This window comes from Corvus hawaiiensis, chromosome 1 (genome assembly GCF_020740725.1).
Source record: "Corvus hawaiiensis isolate bCorHaw1 chromosome 1, bCorHaw1.pri.cur, whole genome shotgun sequence".
In the NCBI taxonomy this organism is placed as follows: Eukaryota; Metazoa; Chordata; class Aves; order Passeriformes; family Corvidae; genus Corvus; species Corvus hawaiiensis.
The window spans coordinates 33,061,108-33,088,757 of record NC_063213.1 but is presented as its reverse complement, the minus strand read 5'-3'; the positions used below and the strand labels follow the sequence as shown (position 1 = coordinate 33,088,757).

The 27,650-nt window shown below is 39.0% G+C and overlaps 1 protein-coding gene across 2 annotated transcripts in view; it reads right to left on the bottom strand.

Moving 5' to 3' along the window:
• Positions 1-7,239: 7,239 nt before the first annotated feature.
• The window catches only part of TBX20 (T-box transcription factor 20), a 42,203-nt gene continuing 21,792 nt past the window's right edge, over positions 7,240-27,650 (bottom strand). For both annotated transcript variants that reach the window (XM_048299140.1, XM_048299130.1), the window contains exons 7-8: positions 17,298-17,407; positions 7,240-12,968 (exon numbers count right to left, since the gene is read on the bottom strand). In XM_048299140.1, coding sequence (XP_048155097.1) covers positions 12,628-12,968; positions 17,298-17,407 — 451 coding nt within the window. In that variant the 3' untranslated portion in view covers positions 7,240-12,627. The remainder of the gene's footprint in view (positions 12,969-17,297; positions 17,408-27,650) is intronic.

Genomic DNA, 27,650 nt, shown 5'->3' with positions numbered 1-27,650 from the left:
AGTTTTCTCTTGGGATGGGGTTTTTTTTGTTTGTGGGGTTTTTTTGCATCTAACAATAAAAGCTATGATGGAGTGGCAGTGTATAATACAGTAAAGATTAGATAGTCACGTGAAGGAGGGTCTTAGGACCCCACATGGCCAAGAAATTCAGTGATAAGTGGATTTGTCAAAAGAAAGATCTGGTTCCTGGAAGCGGAAATGAGTTTCTAATTCAGACCAAATGATTTTCAGCTGGAAATAGAAAGAGGAAACTATATCAGAAGTTGAAAATAAAAAGTTACTTGATAGGTAATAAAGTGTTTTAGTATTTTAGTTGAAACTGATGTAAATTAGTAAGTTAACAAGGAGTGGTGATTAACCTGAGGACACAGTCAAATACTTTCAGTGAACATGACATTGTGTATTTACCCAAAATGCATGTGTGTTCTTGTTCTTCATTTAAATCAGCCCTTTATACTCCTCCAAATTTAATTTTTGCATTATCATTTAATTCTGAATTCATTTTCCCCTATTTTTCCAGTTCATCAGCCAACCAAAAACCATCCACAAGCCCATCTTTTTAGCGTCCTAAGGACTTTGTAAAGAGTGACAGGGAAAAGTCACTTTGCCATTACTGTTTATTTTTGTTATGTAACTGGAATAAATTATATTAGAAATAAACTTATTTGCTGACATAGCAATAACAGCAAAAGTTATTCTGTTTCCAGCCCCAAATATTAAAAAGAAAAAGAAAGAAAAAATAGAGTGTTCAAACAAGAATTATGAGGTGGTTTATTTATTACTATCCTGAATTTTGAAACAGATTTATTTCATCTTAGTTTCCTCTCACCTTTCTTCTTTTTAATGGAAGGTGGGCTTGAAATTGAAATTCTGTTTCTCATGTCCATGCTTTTAATGAAAACACAAGGTGAAACAACACAAAACTCACAGTAAAATTACAAAAGAAAAAAAATCAGAGGATCCCTTGGAGAGGAAAAGGTTAGTTTCCCTAATGCTGAAGTGAAATGTTTTAGTCTTAAAATTAGATTATGGGGAATGCAGCCATCCCATATTAAAATTTAAAAGTAGTCTTATACCTTATAGCACTACGTGTGGATATCCGATACATGTGGGTCTGGGTGGAGCAAGAAGAACTAGTTTATAAGGTCCTGTATATATAAATAAGGAAATCCAGTTAAAACAGCTGAAACCACACTTGTGTTAAATGAACAAGCTCCCTGGTATGGTCCTTTCCATCACAAAGATGCATAATACCTATAGAATCAGGTTTATGCCACAACTTTTTCATGTTTAGGACTCATTGCTCTCTTTACTAGCAAAAGTGCAGACCATCACGTAACATTTTTGCAAAGGCTTGCTTTTTTTTTTTAAACTCGTGATTTCCTCACTAACTTAAAACATTTCATTCAAAAGCTAATTTTCAAAGTGACTTCACATGGAGAAATCTATTTTAAGGCATTGGTTAATTCAACATCAGTGAAGTGTGGAGAGAAACAAAAATGAAGTCATTGTTAATTTTAAAATTATTTATGTCATATTCAATGGTGGGGGAAATTTTGCAGACCTCTCTTTCTTTTCTCAATTTTTTTCCAACAGATTGGTGCACTTATTAATTCTTATGGCTTTCATTAGTTAAATGAAGATGATACACAGTTCTCTGTTTCCTTTTCTGGGGTCTTTTTCGTCTTCTCTGAATAATTTCTCCATCTGGATGCACGTTCAGCACTTGCCATGAATCCCAGATAAAGCAGAAATCCATTATTGTCGTCCCATTTGTTGTCTTTGTGTGTTTGGATAACTGGTTTAAGCCACAGTCGTGCAACTTATTTTATGTGGACATACTCCAGAACCAAAGCAGTAAACAGAGAATTAGCAGTGTATTCTAACACAAAATTTAGAATAAGCATTCGTATTTCCTGTATTTAGGCATGCTTACGCTGGTGCTTTTTAAAAGTTTTTTCAGTTAGAATCTGGTATAGCTGAAATTTGGATGTATGATCTGCTTTTCCTTCAGGTTACATGTTATGGAAACCTTCTTTCTAAGTTAGAGTTGTCTTTAACTGTACTGCAGTTTTGTTTACAGTCACATTGCACGTGTGACTTTTAGTATTCTTTTTTGTGGTTTGCAATTTCTCATGTGATTTTAGGTTTTAAAATGCCTGCCCTATTCTCGTGTTATCTTGCAGTGCATAGTCAGTGCAAAGTTTCATGCTTGGCACATAGAGCAATTCATCTCAAAATTACATGTTATTTGCTTAATTTGGTATTTCTATTTACACTAACTCTAAATACCCACTTGGATCTTATGATCAGCTTCCAATTTATTTCTACTGCTGCATCCGGACAGTTGCTATTTACGTCTTTCTGGATTTTCCAGTGTGTTCATTCTGCTGAAAGTGTCCATCTCATCACAGCTGCACTGCGGATTCACATTTCCAGAATAATACAAGTGTTAAAAATATTCTAAGCCATAAGTTTTTGTGTGTGTGAGAGAGACTTGTACATTGCAGATCTTAGGTTCTAGGCTCTTAGATCACTCAGGGAATCCACAGCCTTGAGCAGCTCTAGGCACAAGCTGACAAGGCACTTCCTCAGCATCAAATACACTCTGTGTGTTTATATGTTTGTGGGCAAGGTGGGGACAAACCAGTCCCAAACTTCCTGCCTGCTTTGCTGCCTATATCAAAGCTCTGAAGAGGAAAACATTTTGCTTTTGCTGTTGGAGAAGTTTTACATGCAGAATGGCAGCATCTGCTCTGGAGAGGGGGGAGGCACCACTTCCTGGCAGCGGTAAGGGCTTGCTGATCTGATGCTTCTCCATGTCATTTTACATTCTGACTTCTTTTATATCAAGACAGCTCGAACCCATTCCTTGAATTTTGGACAGCAAAATTCAGTTTTGCCTATATTGTAATGATGGCAACTCTGCCTTTGAGATAAATATATGGACTATTTTGCAAAGCAAAAAAGAACGAAGCTCTGAAGAAGAGGATCCACAAACAAACATGTCCAAAACCCCACAAAGACAGAAAATAGTAAATTAACCTCTTCAGCTCACATGAGTTCTCTTATTATTGAGTTAGCAAATAAAAAGGAAGTATCCATGTGTTCTCTAACAGTTTGGCCAAGGTTGAAAGAACAGGAGAACAAAGGCATGATATTATGGCATGGAGCAAAGGAGGCTTTAAAATAATTCAGGAACAAATGTTAAAGTGTTTCGGCTGGTCTCTGAGAAAAACCATAACAAACACCATAGCAAAGACTTTTCTGTACAGGACTCAGAAGCACGACTCTTACTAAAATTACTGCGAGCTGTGCATCTATCTTTGTAATGGCTTTGAAATCTCAGCCTATAATAGCCCTTGGTAGTCTTTTCCCTCATCAGTTATATAGGAAGGAAAACGTTTCCTGGGACTGAAAGCATGAGTAGTTGTCTGTCCATAACTACTGAAATCATGCCAAGTTGTCTTAAGTGCTAGATAGGCTCTACAACACATACTAATTCATTTAAGAACAACTCAGAAGTGTTTAAAGCCTTGTAAAGGAAATTATGGGGGCACAAGTGTTTGGCTTTTATATGTTCAGTCAAAAATGTACAAGATTCCTAGTGCTTTGTAAAATGAAGGAGCGAAGAAGGCCAAAGTCTTTAACCATCTGAAACAATCTAATAATCCTCTGGAAATGCACTGTTTGAGATGACTATGTTAACTGAAAATGGAGAGAACAAATAAACTGAAGCTGATAAATCCCCTGAGTACTACTAACTTATTTGTAATATCATGGGAGATGAGTAGTATGACTGGTGTCTCAAGTCTGAAAGCTATGATGTTCAGAGGGAAGGTAACTGAAGCCTGCCACTCCAAAGCCCTTGGTAGGTGTTCAGATATTATCAATGCAAATTTTACAGCCAACAATTTGCATCAAGATAAAAAGTAATTCCTCCTTTGGCTGCCTTGGGATCAATCCATGAGAGAGCACAGGAAGAAATAATAATTGATTTGTGATGATTTATCAACCATGCCTTTAAGATAAACAGAAACTGTTCTCTCCCACACTTGACTTTTATACCAGAGTGAAGACCACTGAAGACCACAGAGTTGTTGTCTCAGAAAATCACGTGGGATTTTGAATAGAAAACCCCTCAATTGAAAGCAGTCCAATTTCAGCGACCCTATTAAACGCAGACTACCTGTTTAAGTATCACAACTTATTCCACCTCTGTGAGAACTCAAAGAGAGGGTAGTTTCTGATGACACCAAATACCTAAATGATTTAGTATTTATACTTAGAACTATATATGCATTGTCCCTAGAAGCTGACTAGAAGACAGTGCAGACTAGAAGTAAAGACATAGTGAACTTCTCCAGTTCCATATAATTGTTTTCACATCATTTAAGATGCCTTAAGACAGAGACCCAGGTAAAATCCCAAAAATCATTCTAGTTTGAGGTGACAAAGCCATATGAATGCATTGCCTTTGAAAGTGCAGATAACAGATTTGTGACACAGGTGACAGACACAGATTTTTTGGTATGTACTTTGTTTCTATGACTCTCTCAGAACAGCTGACCGAAGTTAAGCATCTAAATAGAGAAAAGCCACAGCTGTTCAAGGAACTGTATCACCTCCACCTTTTGGGGGGGGTTGTTTGTTCAAATATCATCAATTACAGAGTCAGTTGCAAGCATTTTCCCTTTTTTAATTTGTCTTACTCTTTGAGCTATTCTACAGTTATTGGTAATTTAAACAAAGAGCTAGCTGAGTGCCCCTTGCATATCCGAAGGACAACCATTCAGCTCACCATCATTTCTGCAACCACCCTTCTCCAAACACAAGAGAACACAGACTTTTGAAGGGGGTACTCATGGAGTTTGTGAAAACATGACTCAAACCCCGGAGATTCTCTAGGACAAAAAACCCTGAAGCCACTCAAAATTACTGCATATATTCCTGGAAGGCTTCACAATGGGAATAAAAACAATTCAAAGTCAATCAAGAGGCAAAAATTGTAGAGAATGGTTGCTTGATTTTAATTCATCGAATTAGTTAGGCAATGTGGTTCCTGCAATAGACCTACTTTCCATCCTAAAAAACCTTAAAATACTGAATTTTGATGCGTCTGCCTGTCAAATTATATTTTATATTAACAGAGCTAAAAATGCTGCAGTGGTGATATATCTAACACTCTCTGCATTGGGAGAAATTATTATCCTACTCTTCAAAAAAACCTCTCTGTCCTACTTTTCTGGTAGGCATCCCCATAGGTTTTTCTTGGTCCCTCTGGTTATTACCCTGGAGAACAAGGACCAGCTTCTGTATTGCCTGCAAAAGTCCCTAGAGCCTCACTGACCAACCCTGATATCAATGATTAACTTTAATAAAGATCTTGAACATTAGACCACTGGCAGTTTAATTTTTATAGTTATCATTAGTGATTATTCTTAGTTTATATATATATTGAACTGTTGGTGTATGATCTAAATATTTTATGTGTATTTGAAATGACCTTGATTCAAAATATTGTTTATTGCTCTGTATTTCAAGCATACCATTAAATCAGTACATTCATTGTGCTCCTGCACAGGAAGTTTAGAAAATAGCATTCTCCAAATAATTTGTTTTCTGCATGCTTATCTCCAAGATAGGTAATTTGGATATAAATCAGTTTTCTAAATGTGAAACACAAGGCAGCCTACAGCCATCATGACTACTCATCGGTCTCTTCAAAGTAACCCTACTGCGAGACAGTTCAGAATCTTCATTTTGTTTAATCCCCTGGTTTCTCTTTGGACAATAGCAAATAAAGGCTCCAGCTACAGAGGTGTTTGTTGCACAGACAACTTGTTCCCAAAGGTCTTGATTCTGCAAAGCGCAAGGAGTTCTGCTGTTGCAGAGCCACTGCAATGCTTAAGCGCTGATGTAACTTCAAGCAAGCAAACCTGCTGATTTCAATGGGACCATTGGCATAAGTATGACTTGAACGAGTGTACAACCAATAGTTCTGATTCAGGAAAGTGCCAATGCACACGCCTGGTGTTACTTGTAATCAAGAAAGCCCCCTTAGCCTCAGGTTAAGCAAAAGACTTTCACAGCATTGAATATCCATGAGAGAATGCAGGTGTTTTGCTACTAAGATGCCATAAAAATATAATACAGAGACAAAAGGCATCATACAGAGTTACCAACTCAGCGATCTATCCTAATTTTCATATATTCCAAATGTTAATGAGATACATTAATGTATAGTTGCAACTCAGCATAGTTAAAGGTAGATTTGAATTACCTGAGGCTGTTATCTCCTTACATTCACAAACCAAGACAATGCTAATGCTGCTGCTGCTGCTGCTGCTGCTGCTGCTGCTTGGCACCTCACAGCTCTTCTATCCCACTGAGCTTCTTTGCAAACCAGGGATCTTGTGACCTAGTTGCAAAAGACCCAGCAGCTGATCTCAATTTGAAAACAAGATAAACTACAGGTGCATAACAAAAACTTTTGGAGCAACATGAGAATTTTGTCAGAAGCTGCTTTAAGGGGTGGCTCTCATAGGAAGCTTGGAAGTGCCTCAAGAGATCATTTGATTATCCTAAGGCAAGATTAGCTTTAATCACAACATTCTTAACTAGTGCGTGTTCAACCTGTTCTAAAAGACCTTGAATGATAGGTATTCCTCCTTATATTCTCTGGGTAACCCTGTACTATGCTTCACTATCCTTCCTCTTTGAATACCTTAGATAGAGTCTTAGGTAACTCTCGCTTGCTTTAATGTATGCTATTACAATTGAAATAAAATCCTATTAAATAAAAAGCCTGCAGCAGTTATGGAGAGGAATTTATTCCTCACTTCTTTACATTCTTCACTTCTCCTGACTTAACAGCCCTAATTACATTCTCTTCTTACACTGTGTTTCCTAGGTCTGTATTTACTGTCTTGGGGACCCCGAGAACCCCATATTTCAGCCATTTATTTGGGTTTTGCTGGCAAACCCAGTAATTTTTGTGAATATGATTGCAAAGCATTTTGAAAAAAAAAATTGTGTAACTCCATGCAAACTACAATTGTATTTAACTACAGTACAATTATCACTCCATATGAATCCAAGACTTGGACCACCTTTTGTAGATGAGCAGCCCTAAAGAATTTTGTATACTCTCGGAAACATCTGTGACTGGTTCCACTGCCCTCAGCAACTTGATTAGAGGAAAAAAAAAACAGAAGCAGAAAGATTTGGCTAAATAAGAATGATATATCAAAACACCCAATATTTTAATGAAAGAAACTGCATATCCACACATTTGCACTTCTGTACAGTTTTTGTGATATATATATAATTTTAAGCTGTTTACAAATAACATTTAATGCTTCAAATATTACATAATGTTGATATTATATTTCTAGCAGAAATAAATATATTGCACTTAAAAAGAAACTTTTCATTAGATGTTGCTTCATAGTTTATGTTCACAACTTTTTTTTCCATAAAAAGATTTCCCTCTACCCCCACCCCATACACACAAACACACACTTCAGTACATGGTGAATGTGCTCACGCAATGCATTATAAACAACAAAGTCAACACAGCAAACAGAAGAACTGTGGTACATTCTGTTAAAGAGGTTACATCCAGTTTTTTACCTTCCTTACTTTTAAACCAAACCTTTCCTCATGTTTCTGAAGGTACAATAAAAAAAAAAAGATTGTTTAAATGTGCTAAAGGTAAAATACAGCAAACTGTATTTTTTGTCCTTAAACTATCATAAAAAGTTACTTCAGAGCTTATTTAATTCACTGCTTAGTTTTCTCTTAAAAAGATAAAATAAAAAGAAGTTGTCATTTGATAATCTAGAGATTATATGCAAGGACATTTGATTACAGAGTAATACATAAATCCTCTGGCCAGCAAGTAGGTGTTTAGTAAAGAAACCGCATCTCCTGCAGCAGAAAGTGCTCTGCAAAGAATAGTGAGAATAAAGTCTCACTAAAACCAAAATTAATCTTGCAGTGAGTGAATGTCATCCCCCTGGAGATGATGAGTATACGCACTGTGGCCACAACTTCCTCAGGACAAGAAGCCAAAACTGTTACACTGATCTCAGTGTTGCTTTTACCCTTATCTAGGAGTAAATTCCCACAATTTGTATTAACTTACACTTTTGGAAATCATCCCAAGTTTTTGCAGTAATTTCCATTGATATTTCTGTTTCTGCATAGTACACACGCAAAAAGAGGATGTACTGTATAATCAAGTTGCCAGCCCAAATGCTTTTCAGTTGAAAAAGGTTCATTTTCAAGTGCCAGTTAGTGTTTGCTGGACGTTGGAAATGGCAAGTTCTTCCTACATGTGTACATGTTCATGCAGTGTCCCCGCCTTCGTGGATAAAATAGGCTGTGAGAAATTCTGCAATTGCATTCTGAAGGTTGTAGTGCCAAGCCTGTTAGCTACCATACAACTTACCATCCTTGAACTCATGAAGAAGGATTTCCATTAGGAACTCTATCTACTTAGACTATGCTTGTTTTTCAGTTTATACCCAGAAGAGTATGACTGAAACCCAGTGGCATTGATTTGGTATCTTTGACAGTGCCTCAGGCCATATAAAGCAATGCTGCAAACTAAGGAGCTAAATTAAAAATGGGGGGTTTTATGTTTAGATTCTCAGGGCTCCAAAAGTAGAAGAAAAAAAAATTCAGACAAATACATCCAAACCGGTTTTGTTAATATATGAGATGCTTTTGTTGGATTAAAGACTGGAGGGCGATGACAATCTATAGATAAAACAGTAATTCAAAAAAACCACAAAAATACTTGTAACACTTCCGAGGAAAATTTTATCATTCTCTTTGAAAAGCATATTCAGGCATGTTCTCTCCATTCTTCTTAAAAAGAGACAAACAGCCCCCCTCCAAAAAAAAAAAAACCAAACAAAATCAAACATAAACCAGCTCCATTTTTATGAGCCAAGAAAAAAAGCTCATAAAGGTGAAGAGCACTTCTCATGGGATATAAAATGTGAATTGTATTTGGAGTATAAATTCTAGATTATATTTGGCATTCCTAGCCCATCGACCAACAACAGATGTTCTGTCCTGAAAGTGATACAATTTTGACAGCAGTACAGCAAGTCCTTAAATAAATTACTGGGTTAATGTCAAAGTGATAGAGATAATTTAATTTTTTTTTCTTTTTTTTTTTAGCAAAAGTGATTTCACTCTTTAACCAGTTAATTACAAATTTGCATTCATTTTCTGCCAGTTGTGAGTTCAGTGCAAAAGCTGATTTGTACTTGGGCTTTAATCTTTTCTGTAGTGTTCCTATATTTTTGCTGTCATTGAAGTCACTGTTCTTACTGTGAGACTTCATTTTTAGATGACAATGTGGAATGAAATCCTGCCCCTGTTACAGTCAATAAATTTCCATTTTACTTCAGTTGGGCCAGAATTTTATTCCTGGAATCGCTCCCATGCTTCCCCAGGCCCACAGGAAGGTGAGAGGGACAGGGAGCAGAAACACTGCAAGGTGGCAAGACCTCTTCACTGGACGTCCTGTGACCTCTGTGAACTTAATCCCTTAAACCTCAAATCTATGCAACTGGTTTTGTAGGTAGGTCTGGGAGGGCAAAGAAGAGTAAATGAGGAATGGGCCGACCTATTCATCTCATTCCTGGGGAAGGCTGTGACAAGCTGCCTTCATTCCCTTGCTTGGGACCTGCCTGTGATTCTGCATTAGTGGGGAACCCAATCGATTTCTGCTGCAAAGGAATGAAACCATCAGAGAGCAACACAAGGAGGGATGAGCACACTGAGAGAGATTTGGTCTGACTGGAAAAATCAAGCTGTGGATTTTTCTGCAGATAGTTCTGCATCATATATAATACAAAATTCATCAGAGAGAATTTGGATGAGGAGTTGGCTCTATCATGTTTTTATATCGAGACAGCCTACTGCCATGTTTTCTCAGATATGAATCCCACTTCATTTGTAGTGGAAAGCACTTTTCTTTCATTTAATATTTTTGTAAATGAAGTTGTCAAAATCCACTTTCATTCTCCAGAAGCGGCCTGGAGAATTTTCTCTGAAACAGTATCGGGGCATTTCTGCATGCCAAATATTGGTATTCTCAGAGCAGGGACTGGGACAGGGCTGAAAAGATTGTAGAGTTTATTTCTCTGAATTAGCTTCATGAAGGAAGGTCATGTATGAGTAGCCTTTATGTCACATGATGACCATGCCTAAATCAGCCCTCCTGTTTCAAACTTGTTTCTGGAGTCATGTAAAAGTTGCCAACTCACTTGACCCTTTCCTGATGGAAGTATCGGCACTAAAGCTACTGGCTTGAATTCTGAACCTAACCATATCCTCTGCAACTCCAGATAAGTTAATAAAGCTGCAGAAGGAACCAGATAAGAGAAACTGAATCTCCCCACAGGCTTTAGCGCATGTCATCCTAGGGTTTTCGTACAACTCTAATAGAAGTCAAGCAACGGAAGAGAAAACTTTCTTCCAAACCTCTTCTGTAATTTTTGTTCCTATAGAGTCATATGTACTTGAAGAATTACATTCCTTTAGGGTCAGTATCACCTAATTTCCTGAAAAATAGGGGGTTTATACCAAAACCAGTTATAAGTAGACACAACCTTGCAACATGCACTTTTCCTGTGAATCTGAGAGCCTACAGCAAAATCTAATATTTGGGTATACCAAGACAAATTCAGTGTCTGATTCTGAGCCATTTAAATACCACAACGCTTGGCCTGTTATATTAATTTATGGAACTCCTTGTAGCAGGTCTGAACCCAGAAATTGTAAATAAATGTTCCTTTTTCTTTACATACAGAACACAGGAGTTGCAAATTGGCCCAGGTCATTTTTCATCAGCAGGTCCAACAGTGATTAATGGGGAATTAGGGTGATATTGCAGATAACTTCATTGAAAAGGTGACTGAAATGGCCAACTTGAGAAGATTTCGAATTCAGCTACTAGAAAATACATAGTGATGGTCCTTTTCTGTGGGATGCATGTGCCTTGCCTTGCACTTTGCAGAGATGGGTGTAGGTGACTCAGTGTACCGCACTCTGCTTTTTACCATATGACACCAACACAGAATGGTCAAAAGTAGAGGAGAATAGAGGGAAATAACTCTGTTTTGTGTTCCAGCTCTACAGAGATCTGTAATATATGAGATTATATGTGCTAGTTCTTTTTGGCCAGTACGTGTGTTATCATCCACAGCTTGGATGCAACTCGACAAAGAAACTCTGTGTCGACTTGTTATTTACAGTGGAATCCCAGCTTTTGCCACACGGAAAACCAACATCACACTGGTACTGTTTCCAGCAGTGCAGAGGATTCATGCTAGCTCTCTGCAGATGTCATTATTTTCTTATGCCTCTATAGCTCCTCCATTGTATCAGACACAACATACGAGAAAAAGAGGACAGTACTTTGAATGAGAGCCCCAAATACTAACTGAAGAGAAGTCAGACATGAATTAAAAAAAAAAAAATTGTGTGAAGTTCTGTATTGATATTTTCCTAAGGAAACTCCACCATTCTTGTGGGACATGGAGAAACTGGTAGTACAACCCTCATTTTCCTGGCCAAGGAGCTTGTATAATAAAAGCCATGACCAAACCCAAGAAAATCCAAACAAGCAGAAAGATACTCCAATGCCACTCATACCAGTCCATTAATTATAGTTTGATCCAGAGAGTCTATAGACTGATCTAGCCTGAAATTGGGTTAACTTGGCACACACGTGCAGCTAGAAACAGGTCTTCAGTGGCAAGCACAGCAGCAAACAAGCACTGTTTTAAAATTTGAAATCTTGGGTTTCTAAGTTTAAGTAACAGATTTTTCCAAATCAGAATTTTTCTTCATTATACCTTAACCAACAGTTAAATTGCTCCTCCTCGGATATAGGACAAACTTCCTTTTAGACTGAAGGCCAGAATACATTATTACTACTACAGTCCTGTAACACAGTTCTTTTTTTGGAACCGATAAGTGTTTTGTGAAAGAAACAAACAAAGAAAGAAAGACTTGTTAATAATGTTCTCTTTGTGATTATAGTAGCAACTAAGGAATACTGGTTTTGGTGAATATAAGCCAGTCTTAAAAAGGACAGTGGTCTTCTCCACTTTGTCCCATTTTCAGCAAATGTATGCTGAGATAGCCTAAAACATGCTCAAAGTTATAGCAATACATTTTTCTGTTTAGATGCTCATCAGTCACAAGAAGAGATGAAGATGAGTAATAGTATTGCCTTTTTCAGAATTCATCTAGCATATGAAAAAAGACCTATAGACAAGTAGTTTGTACACTGCTGCTTAAAGATAATCTCTTTCCGCTAGATATAATGCACCTTTGGAACAAGCTGCACGTGACCAAAGATCCTGGGGACTTTGGGATCCATTTTGGCTGTGTTACACATAGATCTGTTAGCAGCTCCAAGCTGCATGCTCTCTTCTTGTGATCCCTCAAAAGAGGAATCTATATCCACAATGCATTTTCTTAACTGGTTTGTTACGAGTTCAGCACTCCTGCCACAGGCCTTTCAGGAAGGTCCCTTGTATTTTTCATAGCAAACTTGCACATTTAAAATCTTGTGTTCCACTTCTCTTACATCACTCATACAAACGGTGTCATCACTGCGGAGGAGTGACGCAGTCCTTGGATAGCTGCATAAGGACCCTGCTGAAAATAATGGTGGTACCTTGGCATGTGGAAAGATGGGAAAGTGGGGCCACTGCCTTGCATGGAGCTGGCTATAGCAGAGGGTGTAAGAGGCATCCCCAGGCGGCTGTACGGAGGCAGAGATCCTTGGATCGGATGAGGAATGGGTGTAGCTATGGATGCAGTGCTGGTACCCAGGGCACTCAAAGACTGTGGATGCTGAAATCCCGGGAAACTGGTTGAAGAGGAAACCCAGGAACTGAGAGACAGGTTATCAGATGTTGTAAAGGCTGACCCTGCAAGCAAAGAGAAAGAAGACCTAACATTGGCACTGCGACACACAAAGCCGGGAAAGTAGCAAAAAAGGAGAAAATGAGTCTTTCACAGCAAGCCTGGTTTCAGTGACCGGTTGTCACTGGAAATACTTCCCAAATACTTCCATCTTTAAAATGTTATTTGCTGGTTGCTGTCCTTTATTGCTACATCTTAGACAAATTTCCATTTTCAGAAGCTGTTTGCAGTGGTTCAACAGTAAAATCAGCTTTGCACATCGAATATTTTAGGTATTAAACACTGAAGCATCTTGTAATGGTGCCACTAAATACTGAAATATCTACTCTGACATGGAAGCTCACTGAATTACATCCCTGCTTAGAAGACATGCTTGTAGATTTTTACATCAGATCCTTAGTAGAACTGTTTTGTTTTGGTTTTTTTCCTAAAATTTCAGTATGGCAAAAAATGCAGAAGAATGTAATTTGCACTACAAGTTTTCCTTTTTTTTTTATCCCAGTAAAACTTGTCAACACTACATCTTTCCAGTCAACCTGATTCTTTCTATAATATAGAACAAAAAATTATAAAAACATAAATGTCAAAGTATTTGTTGTTTTTCCAATTGTGTACAATATTCTAATAAACAACACTAGTGCTAATTCATAGTAAGAGATGCAGAACATGCTCTGAAGGTAATTATCTACTTTTGATCAAATGGAGGTGTTCTGTTTGTCATTTTGTTTGGGGCTTGTTTAATCTGAAAAGTTCCAAAAATTATTTCCACAAATCTTTCAACTCTTTAAAATACTTTTTTTCTAAAGATTGAAGAAACATTAAAAAAAAAAAAGAAAAATGGTTTCTTGAGAACTAATTACTTATTTCATGTTGACAGTAAAATTTTGGGGAAATGATAATTTGTTGGGATAATTACACATGGTCATTTTCAAATCTGATGATTCTTTTGCCCTTCATCTCTGTAGTTCCTCTATGCATCTGGTCATCATTATATGTCTGATTTCTAGAAATAGGGAATACAATAAAATGCTGTAAATAAACTCTTTGTATTCCTCTTCAAACAATAACTTAACTCTTGTGTCTTATGTATTTTCTTACTTGACCAACTTTCTTACTTTAGAAAATAAATTTGTTGACAAGAGTATTTGATGAAATATAAGTTCAATTCAGTATTGCAAAACATTCTGAGACAACAAATTTTGTAACAGGTATTAGTTTCCTAAATCTGATTCAAGAAGGGACGTTCATCCAAACTGTAGAATGAAGACATATGAAGACTTCTATCCGTCAAGGTAAACTTACTGGAATTAAGTACAGTAACCAATCATAGCCACATACTTAAACCAAAACTATAAGCAAAAAATAACAGAAATAAAAAATGACAATTGTTATTTTTTAAAAATCATAAATCTCTTATAGGATATACTCTCAAATCATGATTAATTTTTCCTCTGCTTAATGAAACAGGTAAAACAGCCCAGTAACAGGAAAAAGGAATTGTGCCAATTTAGCAAAGGAAACTTGAACCAAATCCTGGTCCTACCACTGAACCAAATCCTAACTGCTGGGAAATTAGGATCCAGAGCCAAACTGTAAGGATGGCACAATACTCACAGACCACAGCAAAACCCTAGACAAATCAGAGGGTATCTGAGCATTACTGCACTACAGGGAAAGAAGGATGCAAATCTGGATTTGCCCGGGTTTGCATTTGGCTCTGTTCCAGGTGGCTACTATGAATCCTGTGTGTGGAAGCAGGCACACAGAGAACTATGTATTTCCTATTTGTTAATTCCTTTGGAAATAGACATCTTGGGATAAATACAGTACTGTAGGTTACTGCTTCCATCTTTAGATGGCTGAAATTGGCTGAGCAGAGAATGCTCTGGGAGGGTGCTGAAGTAGTTAGAAAGCCTATCACTGCTATTTATTCCTTTGTTTTATGCCGAATAAGGTATGTGATCCTTTCTCATGAATGACAGTGAAATGATTGTGGGACTGGAACACTTCTATAAGGAACGGCTTAGAGAATTGGGGCTGTTCAGTCTGGAGAAGAGAAGGCTTTGGGGAGACCTAATTGCAGCCTGTCAGTGCTTAAAGGGGGTGTGTGAGAAAGCTAAGAACAAATTTTTAGCATGACCTGTTGTGACAGGTCAAGGAGTAATGGCATTAAACTAAATGTGGATAGATTTAGACTAGATATAAGGAAGAAATTTTTTACTATGAGGGTGGTGAAACACTGGCACAGGTTGCCAGAGAGGGGCTGGATGTCCGATCCCAGGAAACATGCAAGGCCGGGCTGGGTGGGGCTCTAAGCAACCTGATCTAGTTGAAGATGCCCCTGCTCATTGAAGGGGGTTTGCACTATATGACCTTCAAAAGTCCCTTCCAACACTAACTATTCCATGATTTTCATGAGGAACTTTCTCAAGCATCCTTTCCTGCTCCAACTGCAATGGTCTCTAATTGCAGCTTAGTACTCCAAAAAGTCACATACCACTTTTGCCAGCACCAAGGAGATTAGTAATTCTGAGGCAATCAAGGTCTCAAGGATTTTATAATACACACCACCCAGCACCGTATATATATGTGGCTCTCAACTCTTATTTGTATGGGGGAACATCCATCAGTTTTGCATGCAAGGTGGTTTTAAAATAAATCAGAAGAAATAAAAATATCTATGGAATTTCAATAAGAACATTATTTCTCTCCTTGTGTCTTGGAGGACTTTTCCTTATTTAAGGGCACTAGACCTAGAGAGAGAGCAAAGGTAGTACCAGTTACTCATGTGCAAGAGCATTATGATTTACCCTCTGTGCATGTCTCTGGTTGCCCAGAGCGCTCACGCCCCATGTAGCATATGGCTCCCAGATTAGACAAAAGTTCTTTGCCATGATTCACAATCTTCCTCACTTACTCATTTGCCATATTGTGAGCAAATGCAGAACTGTACCTTTTTATTACACATAAAATTCGTTGTCATAAAGTATTGTTTCCCTCTATGACACCTTTCTAAGGATTCTCTCCTGAAGAGATTTAATGGCCTGCTCTCATACGGAGGTTCACCTGCTTCATTTTGTCACTCCCAAGGGAGGACATCATGCTAGGAAGAAATTTAATTCTTGAAGAGAAGTTGCTTTTCTCTGAGCACTTCCAGCAATGGAAAATTTAATACTGTCTTCAACAATAGCTGGCCTAGGATCTAAGTTGACATGAAGCAAGGTAATCCCCCAGAAGTATGTGAAAGGATGGCATCACACCAGGTGAAAAGTTGCTTTAGAAACTCCATAACGTAAGGGCCTGCTCTTAGAATAGACCTGTAAAAACAAGGCCACCTAATCACATTTTGCTGAAGAGCAACTCATGGTTAAAAATAAGTGTGTTTTCCCTGCACAAGTCCAAAGAGCTATGACCAGAAATAATGCTCTTATCTCTTAGCAGCACTGTATGAAGTTAGAGGACAAGACAAGGGCACTGCCAGTCGGAAGACAGATAGACCTGCTTTACCTCAAGTGGCTGTGGCATATCAGGCAGGTCACAAAGTCAACATGCAAAGTATAATGCAACACAAGTTTGTGCTAGTCAGCAATCCTACAGGAAGGGTTTGAGATCTATTTCCAGTGGCAAATTATGACAGATGCAATTTCTCCAGTAAGCATCCCCACAAAGAACAAGTCTGTCTTGCTACTACTTTTGCTTCTACTAACGCAGACAAACTGTTTGATAAAGCATTTGGGGCTAATTTCTTCAGCAGGAACAGCATCTTTCAGAGACTAACAGATAACAGTTAAACATCAATTTTTCAGGGCGCTGCCAAGTTTTCTTCCTGAGGAGGCAAAATGGGTTAACCACAGGCTGGTTGAAGATGAGGTAAGTTGAAGATGAAATAAGATGAACTAAGTCCTCTGTTCACAGAAGGCTGGAGAGGCAGCAAGTGGCACATCTACATGGTACTTTACAAATGGTGTGGATCCCAGCTAGAAAATCCTGCCAAGAGATGGGGAGTGTTAATTTGTTCTCAGCACCACAGTAATGAAGTTGTCTGGTTTGCAGACATTTTGAAGAGGAAGCAGAACTAATTCTCTTCTGATGGCAAAGACTATATGGTTGTCTCTAGAACTGCCTCCTGAATTGAACCACCCACACCAGTGCCATGGGCGTATCAGATATCCCAAAGAGCCAAAAGGTAACAAGTACTCTTCTTCATTATAGGACTTCATGGCAGAGAGACACACCAGAGAAATATTTTAGAGCACCACAGTACTGCCTGTGGTCCTGCTTTTCTCAAGCATAACTGGGTCACAACACTTTACATCATGAGCATGTTTTCCTACCTCTGCTTTGTGTTGCCTGGCTGTCATCGCCAAGATCATCTTCTCCTCCGTAGGTCCGAATGGGGGATCGGGCATAGGAATGCTTTTGGATAAGGCTCTCCACACTTTCTCTGTAAAAGGAAACAACCTAGTGTATCAATACCACCCTAAACACAATTCTAATTCATTTAGGTAAATACAATGCCTTTTCCTGTCCAGATCACAGCTTTCTCACACAGATTCTTGAAAATTTCTTAACAAAAGACTTACCTCATAGCATGACATTGGAAATGCCAGATTTGGCCTGCGTTTTTTTAATATTGCTGATCATCTCTCACCAGCTTCTCCAGCAAAGTAGAGTCAACTTCCTACTGCGTTTCCTGGATGTGGTCTCAGGCAGTGAATGTAAGACCAGCACTCTTCATAAATTTGAAAATGCAAACTCTGCAGTTATTTTTGCTGAGTGATGAGTCTGGGTTCAAAGAGACACCTGTGGTCCAGCTCCTTTCAAACAAGCTTTTGCATCACACATGACCACCTCATTTCCTCTCCCCTTTTTCTGGAAGCAGGGGCAAAGACAGGTGTGTCCAGAGACAGCTCAGCTCTGACCATGCTCTCTCAGCACCGGGAGTCGAGGGCAGTTTGTAGCAGGAAGTCTACAGATACTACCGATCTCATGCCACATCTATTCTGGGAGGTTAGACGTGCCTGACAGGCCCCTGCCTTGCTGGTAGCACAAAGCACTGAAGTCACCCAAACCATTTTTAAATAGAAGGAAGGCATATCTGCATGATAAGCCTTAGTAGTTTGTAAGGAAGATCCAACCTTACACATTCCCAGAGCATTTCCATGTAAGTAGGTGGCATTATACCAAAGATGAAAATGACCTAGGCACATTTCCAAAATGGCTTTGACCTTCTGTTCCTGTTTAAAAAATCTAAGTAGCAATAGTTGTTTAAATATGCTGCTTGATGAAGCTTTTGTCTGAATTTACCATTTGTCTATTCATACTTGCGAATGCCCTTCGCTTAGAGAATATGTCTGCTGCAGAAATTCCAAGGAAAAATATTTTTCAAGTAACATGATAAATCACAATGGCACATGTTTTCCTTTCCTACAGAAAGTCCATTATGGTCATTTTGTCCTTGGTCTATCACTGGCATCATTACTTATGCTAGTGTCCTCAGAAAAAAAAAAAAATAAAAAGAGGATCTTATCAAAGTGATTTACTTGTGTCAGGATTGGAAGTGGACTGAAAGCAATGGCAGTTCCTACATAGAGGATAATATAATTGGATTACTGCCTTTTAAGTGATTGAAAACAGTAGGCATATCAGGGCTATCTCGAAGAAGATTTTCCAAAGAAAAAGACAGATGGCATTGTTTACATTATGTGCTGAATGCCTCTTGAAACATTAGGCTTTCTTCTGAAGCAGAATGTGAAATGCAAAGAATTTTACTTGACCAAAAGGACTATTTCATATAAGTAGAGCATAGCAGAATAACAAATTTGACCAGTGTTGTCTGAGTGATTTAGATATTGGTATATAAACATAGTCATAATCACAGAATTATTAGTCTATAAAGGTCTGAAAAATAAATTTGATACAGGTGATTGTCTGTATTGTCTCTATTGACTTTATTTCAAGTAAGGGTCTGCTTATAACAACAGAGATTACAGCATGTAATAATATCCTGATGCAACAGAAACAATGCAGGCTCTAGTTTTAGCACAGTGGGCCAATTTCACCTCTCAAACGTTGGATCCAATGGCGGCTTGGGGATAAACTCACCCCAATAAATTTACATTTGAATTACCTACAGGGATTTAAAGCTAAATCAAATGCCCACAATTATTGCAGACTAAATTCTTTCCAGATGGGTTTATATGCTAGACAGAGAACTCTATTATTCTATATGGTTGTCTTCTTTTAAAGGAAAAAAAGAGATGACTTCTTAGTGAACCCTGAATCTGCAAAGTTTGAAACCAGGGAACTATGTGGTAGGTTTATTTATTTATTTTACGATGTAGTGTTGCAGATAGTATGCAAAAGGTTTTGGAAGATTAATCTCATTCATCAGCACAAGAGGCAAAGGTTTTTATGGCAGAGGGAATGGTCTAATGTGGAAACTTGGACCAGAGAAAGCAACTAATCTCACAGAAACAGTTCCTTTTGTGCAGCTGAGATTCAAGATTCAAAACTGTATGGGCTTGTCTTGACTAACCACGTTGGTTGTTTATGCTATAATCACAAAACACCTAGTGAATTTTCATTTTAGAGGTTGAGGCTGTGATTCTCATCATGAGTGCAGAGCTGAGATTCACACCAGAATTTAGGCACCTGCCGCCACAGTCTTCTGGTGGGGTGGCCCCTCCTCTTTCCACATACAACACATGCTGCATATAAACCTCCAAACAGACCTACAAAATGCAAAAGGCTGTGTGCATCTAAGTGTGCAAAAGGAAACAGAGGAAAAAATGCAGTGTATTTTCTCCACTCATAAAGCTTGTCTCTGAGTTATCCTCCAAGCACTTTCTTCCACTTAGAAAAGCAAGAGCAGAAGTCCGCATTTAGATTTCTTTCCTTCCCTTTGTGTTTCAAAAAGGAAAGGGGTGGTGGCCTCTGCACCATGCTGCAATATTCCATCCTCAGAGAACATCACTTTGAGTCTTGATAGGGAAGACAGAGTTGCAACTCATTTAACCTATGAAAACATTTGGAGTTTCCCACATAGGTTGGAAAGAGGAGACTAAACTCCTCCACCATTTAAAGACAGAAGTGCCTTAAGACTTACTCCAATGCAGATATGCAGGAGGAAGCAGAACTTTAACAACAAGACTTAAGTGCCTGTGAAATCTAGTTCAGAATGCAGGAACAAAGATGGCAATCTGGAACACAGATTCCTTCTTATACCCTTTTTTCCACTGGGTACAAGAGGACTTGAATCTCAAAATCTTTCTGGAAATTCTCTTTATGGAAGTATGAACTCTTTAGGTTATCCCAAATATGATTCCCTGGAGAGATGATTAATACAATACATTTTTTTCAAGTCTCAAAATATTATGATAACACTACTAAAAGGGAAAGACATTATTACCTCTGGCTTTATAGTTCTGTATGCAACATCAGATATCTCAATGTGGTTCAAAGGATTTATGGAAATAATTTTATAAATTACTGAATGACAAATCAATATTTTCCACTTTATGATTCCATGATCAATTTCAAAAATAGCAAGTGAAGAGTATGGTGTGGTTTTTAAAGCTGTTTTGCGTATTTTTCAGCACTGTTCCACAGTAAACTGTCTGAAGAACCAAGTGACTTCCACTTACTCAATACTCAACTTCTGTTTCTTTGTTTGTGATCAGAGACTCGTTATCTAATATGGGGACCTAACAATTTTTACCTTTTAATGTGTCTTAGAACTCCACAGTTTCTTCTATTAGCAGGAAATTAGCATCAAACTTTGTTCTGAGAGATCAAAAACTGCCAATGGAATAAAGGAAAGATGTCTTCTTTCTGTCAAATATTTTTGTGTGGTCTAACAACAAGTTTCAAGTCTTCCACACTGTTCTTCACCTCACAGATATCTTGCAAATACCCAGAGGAGGGGGGAAAGCACACACATACATACAATATGTAACTATGATTAAGCTGTGCAATATGTACAGCTGGATAATAGTAGGAGATGACAGGCTGGAGAAGAGCAAGTTAGGGACTGAAGCTGCTTGAGAAAAAGGATCCACATGCCAAATGGAAAGGAAAAAACTAAGCTCGTATTGGCAAGCACACCCACAGAGGACAGGCTGACGAAGGACAAATGTGAAGAGAGATAATAGGAAAAGGAGCGCAGGCTGATCACAATAATCTGCATTCCAGCAGAAGCACACTTTGAGCCTACCCCTGTCAATAAACCTTATTATGAATGAAGCACTTCTCTCCTTTGTCCAAGAAATAAAACAGCAAAATTTGAACCTGAAATCAAATCATGCAAAAGGCTGAGAGAACTCATCAATCAGAAAGGGTTTAGGGTACACAGGGAACATCTTGCTATTCTGCAGGTTCTAACCTCTTGATTAAACATTTCACTCTTGCCTCTGCTGGCAACTGATTCCAAAACTTCCAGCTAGGGATGCTTTGTGTCGTGCAGCTCCAAGCTGAGTCTTTGGCTTTGTTTAGTTAACAGTGCCCTGTATGTACAGAGTAGCCTCAGAGGACCAAAAGAAGATAGGAAAATCCTGATGTAACTGACAAATGATTCACTAACACTTTACAGACCAAACCCAAGTTTGCCATGGATTTGAACTAGGAGAGGGCAGAAAATAGACCTGGCTTGGTAAGTAGCTGAGGCTCTGTGAGAGGATGCTCACTTTCTTTTGCTGTCAACCCAGATTATAGAAATTCTCGCAGGAGATGATAAAGTCCCAGATTACCCTGAGCAGGATCTTTAATCAAGATGAAAGAACAGAGCTTCTTTGTAGGTGGGAGCAGGCATCTCTGGTGTAATTTTTTCTCCTCCTTTTACTATTACCCTACGTCAGCTGTGCATGCATAGCAGCCTGGTGATCACCACAACCCTGGTTCTAAATTTGGCAGAAAGAAAAAGGACATGGAAAGCCTACCTTCTCCCTTTGGGACAAGAATGCTTAAGAGAATATATTTAGTGTTGGTGAAAGTGTCAGAAAAGCTGATTCAGAACTAGCTGGCTGGAACCAGGGCATCCAGTATCTATCTTAGATCTATACCATGGCTACAAAGAGGATGAAGTCTGATGTGAGGGGCAGCCATCCCTTCCAGCGGGAGCCAGGTTCAAGCTTGTTTGAAGACAACATGCTAAAGTCAAACTGCAGTGAAAAAGAGCAGATGGCTGAGCCAGGCACTCTGAACTTGTGTCTTCTGCGTAAGTTACTGTTTCAGGAATGGCTCCAAGAGGTAAAAATTTCAGAGCAGAGCTGAACAGTCTCTTAGTATTAACCTCTTTTTTTTACCCCTTGCTATCCAAGTGCTAGGTATGCAGAAAGGTAAGGATATCCCCAGAATCTGCTCCCTGTTCCTGATGTCATGGGGTTTGCTTTTTTCTATTTTTTTTTCTTTTTCTTTGCAAGGAAAGGCAATGTTGATTAAAAAAAAAAAAAAAAAGAAGGAAAATAATAAAATAGTAAAACTGACAATCGTGTTTTGCTTGGCCATTCAGTCCAACACAAAGAAAAATACAGAACAGGATATAAAGTGTATGAATTATCAGTTTGCAGCCTGAATGACTTCTTTAGTTCTGCATTTCAAAGGTTTCCTTTTTTTGTAGCTGCCAGTTAGTATGTTTGGAAGAAAGCCCAGATAACAGAAGACGTCAGAAGTGAGGTGAGGTGAAGACAGATGGAATAAATGGGCTGAGAAGGCACAAAAATAAACTTGTCGGAAGTCGCACTGTAGTAGAACTTTTTTTTAAGGGAAAAGATGACTAATTTGTCCAAGACACAAGTGCTAAAAACAAGTCTGTAAAAAAAAAAATCTAAACCCAAACAAAAAAACCAACCAATGAACAAAACTCCCCTCAAAAAACCAACAAAAACCACTCACCTCCCAAAAAACCAGAACGACATAGCAGGAAGAACAAATACATTTCTGTAACAGCAGCTGTGAGTGAACAACTTATGCTGTCAGAACCACTGTCCAGATATCACTCAATCTTTCCATTCCTGTGGCTTTTATTTGCTATTTTGCATAGGCACAAACATACAGACATATTCCTTTTCTACGTATACCTGCTCTTACACTGGTAGATGAATATTAGAGGCTGACCATAGGAACATAATTCAGGTTATGGATGGTCCATGGTATGGACCAAATCACTGAGCAGAACAAAGTAGTTCTGTTCCACTGCTTAGATTAAATCTGAACCAACCAGGGACAAAACAAGACCTACAGACTACAGTGGCTCACGTGACCTGGCCCAAAAGCTAATCCATAGCCTCAAAACACTTTCACACAAAGTCAAAACTACCGGGCAACTGTTGGATGGATGCATTACTGCAAGAATATATACAAAAAAGAAGGGAAATTAGTCTTAAATTATGAAAAATCTGGGGTTTGATGACTGTAGAAAAAAAAGTGTACCTCCACAATGATCTTTACTGCCACCCTCCCAGTAAAAATCCAGCAGTTGTAGAAGAGCTGTAATATGCATGGATGTGACAAAGCCTGGCTGAAGCCATGGCATGGGAAAAGTAATGACATTTATGAAGAAGGGGCATGAATACACTCACCCTACTTCTCTGAACTGCAAATGAAAATGAGAAAACAGTATTACATAGCCAGCCCTGTGGAGCTCCACTTCACTCAGTGGAGCAACCATTTCTGACTGTAGGCACAGCATAAGAGGTGAGGACAGAGCACTACTGTGCTTGAAACTGTGACTGGGGAAAGTCTCTGGAAAACTTCCTCTGGGGTGGAAACCATAGACCTAATTTGACATCATTCCCTCCTCTTATGCACACACTACATCTGCATGAGGTGGGTGGAAACAACTAGAATAATATTTTTATACCATTTTGCACAAGTAAGAAGCTAGATAACAGAAAACCTAAGTGAAAATGAGCCAAAGTATGAGTGCTTAAAAACTTGGGAGCTAAAGAGGTTTTAGCTGGCACAGGGGGCTTTCTGCTGGGTGAAAAGGCACAGTTGCCTGGCTAACAACAAGCAGAGTCAGAGGAACCAGATTTGACAGGAATAATTCAGGTGTTTAAACATAGGCAGGTAGTGCTTTCAAGATTTGCTAAGGCATCCAAGCCACCTGCAGCATTCTGGAAGGGACGGCACAGAAAATACAGACAATCCACCCACCCATCTGAAGCAGAAGCTGAAGGCTGGACTAACCTCAGCAACATCTGAAATGGCACTAGATAACAGGCATTTAGGCACCAGAGTCCCTGGTATTTCTCCCTAAATTCAGGACTCCTTCTCTTCTCTGAACCTGAACATCAGAGATCATTGTGACGCTGTATTTCTCACCCCCCCCCCCCAGCCCTGGCCACCCCCTCAGGCTCTCCCTATTGGTTCCTGTACCCCAACTCCGCCCATGTATCGCCCTGGCCCCTGAGAAAACCCCTCTGCGATGGGATCACCAGGTCTCTCTGCCTCAGGGAACCACCTGGAGAAGAGGTAACAATGAAAGTCCTCTTGGGCTGCCATGAGGGTCCCTTCTCTGCCTCCTTTACTGTTACCGTGCTGCAGAGCCCAGCTAGCCAGAGCAAGAGTGCGGGGCCATCTGGAAAGGCTTACAGGAGGGGCAGAATGGCTGCCCTGCCCTAAGCAGCCCCACTGAGCTCTCTGGCAGGGTTGAGGCTTGCTAAACTAAACCTAGCACTGCAACAGATGATATCTCATGGCTGGTTGCTGACATTCACAGACTGACAACTAGCTGAGAATGAAAGATCAGCTGGGAGTTTGACTTGTTGGAGAACTATGACAGAGCCCTACTTAACCATGGGTGTGTGGCTAGGTCATAGAGCATGTATATATTTCTGGCTGTTGGTAGGGGACTTTCAAGAGTCCAGGAAGTTCTTCTAGACCAACAGTAGGCAGCAGGAATGGGGAAGAAGGCAGCTCTGTGGGGTGAGCAGGGAAGGGATGGGAGAGAGGACGGCTGCGCACAGCCCATCACCAAGCATGTGACTTTGATACTTCAGCAGGGAAGTACCCATATCCAGGCATTAGCATGAACTTTGTTTACAGCCTTATAAACCAGCATGATGTATTTCCACATCTCAGAGATGAAGCTCCTCAGGGGAAAATCTGGAACTTTATTACCATGCAAATCCAGTTGGGATGCTGCTCTCTTACTTCCCCATCCCCCCATCCTTCCTTTCTCTGCCTAAAAATGACTTGGGCATGCAACCATACTTTTCCGTATTTCCTCGTGAAGTATCCCAGAAGCATTATTGGACTTGTGCAGATGGGTATACTCACTTAACTCTCTCCTTAATAGTTAAAAATCCACACCCTGAACGTGCCTATCACATACTTGGCTCCTGCTCTTGAAATTATCACCTTTTTCACTGACTTTTTTGAATGGTATGTGTAATTATGATGGATTTATTTATCTGTTTATTTTTAGCAGGCTAATTCTTCACAACAACTCAAAAGATAAATTCAGACTCAAGATTAAAAAAATTCATGTGTTGGGTTCTTCCTCTGCATCCTTTATGCCTTTGGCAGTTTTTTCTTCAGCAGAAATGCCTCATTACTGCATTTGGCATCCCATAGTCAACACCACAGTATGCTAAGCTCCATGTTCTGGTAATTGCTGTTAATTGTTCAATTTTTTCGTTCACAACCACTATGGGAGCCTTTTTATAGTAGAGGAGATGTAAATACCATGTAAAAAGATCAAAAGGTGCGTCAGAAACTTATCTAAATCACAGTAGCTCCAGATAAAGTCTGCCCCATTGCTATAAATAGATTACCACAAGTAATGTAGGGAAAGGGGTAATTGTGAAAGGAACCTTGCATCCTACTAAAAATTCGGTATATACCAAACTCACCCAAGATTTTTTCAATAGTTAAAAGGCTTGCATATAGCTATGAGGACAAGGAAACCATTCTATGGTATTTAGACAGGAACAAAAGAAAACGCAGGGCATTTCAAAAGTTTTGCTGTTGCCTTCCTCCTCTACTGTTGCGCAAATTTCACTATCTTTATATATATTGTTTCAGCTACAACACATACAATGCCCACAGCTTTAATCCTAAAGGCATTTTCAGCTTGAATTTCTTACATAAGGATCGTAAATCTAGAATGGGAAGCCTGAAATCGTTAAAGTCACATATTTATGAAATCATATTCAATTAGGTTAAAAAAGTGCAATTTCTGTCATCATGTCATAAAAAGATGTGTTTTTCTCTCAGATCTACTATAAAGAAAAGCTCCCTATATTGTTACAGATAGAGGCTGTTTTCAATCAGTTACAAGAAGCAATCCAATTACTGGATGGTTTAGTGCAGTAACTGACTCCAGACTAATTTAATTTCTTTAGGTCTCTAAAGATCAATTGATCTGATTTGTTTCCCTCCCCAAAGGCTGTTTAGGAAAAAGCAGGCTTAAATACCTGGAAATGAAATACAAAGCTCTGTACGCTTTCACACTACTTAGGTCATTTGGAAAAGCTGGAACTCAGGATAAATGAGTGCTGCCTTGGCCCCAACATCACGGGATGCTTTACGGGAGGCCATTAGGATCACCACGCCACACTGTAGATTACACATGCACGTGCTGCGTGCACGCCTGCTTAGGGAGCAGTGCAGGGAAAGTATTTTCACAGCTCCTAGATAACTACTCAATTTTCAAGAGCTGTGCAAGAGTCCATTTGGCCTTCGTAGTCTTCCCTAGCAAATAAGTATTTTTCTCCAGCAGTGATCTTATAGTTTACAACTAGACTGAGCAAGAGTCATGCTGTACTATTCAACATTCATCTATTTGCAATTCATGTCACAATGGACATCAAGAAAGAAATTCCTCCTGTTGTCATATCTCACTTTGCTATTTCCTTTGCTTTTTTTCAGATTTCTTTAAGCAATTTTTCTGGTGCTAAGATGAAATATATAGAACCAGTAGGCACTTAGAGAATGGTGTCCTCATCTGCCTGAATATTTTAATGCCAGAACCAAATAAACCCCTTCATATTTCTGGACCATTTGTATAACTTTGGCAGTTCCCAAACGGTCTCTTACCAGCCCACTTGCATGTTACACTTTTACTATCTCGTGACTTGATGTGTTGTGCAGCAGGTTTTGTATTTTTAAATACTATTGTAATAGCAATCAGGGCTAAGCTTTCTAATTTAAGTCAAAATCAGACCTGACCCAAACTTGGGCTCTCAAATCCAGAGTTTTAATGTAAGTTTAATAGTTTTCACATTCTGTTTCTTGTATTTATTGTAGGCTTCACATTTGTCTGCCTTATCTTTCATGGCAACATTTGTGCCTGGGCTTGGCTGCCTGTCTCAGGCTCTATTCTTACACTTATCAATAAACAAAAGGGCACTGCAGCTTATGCTCAGCATTTCTGACTCCATGCCATGTGCTGTTATAATAAGATGTCCTCCGGAAAAATTCCCTTCATATCCAGCACCACGATAGTCGGTTCATCCGCACAGTGGTAACTAAGTTTTTCTCCCAGCTTATCTGTTCAGACTCTTTCCGCCCTTGCAAAGCTGTGTTGTTAGATGTCTCCTGTCTGTAAAACAAGGAAACCTCTTCCAACAGGTCCTCCCTTGATTACTTATTGCATACAAACCTGAGCTTTGGATGTTGTTTACCTCACTATTCTGTTAATACAGTCGACTATGCTATTTTTGTTAAATTTGTCCTTTTTTTCT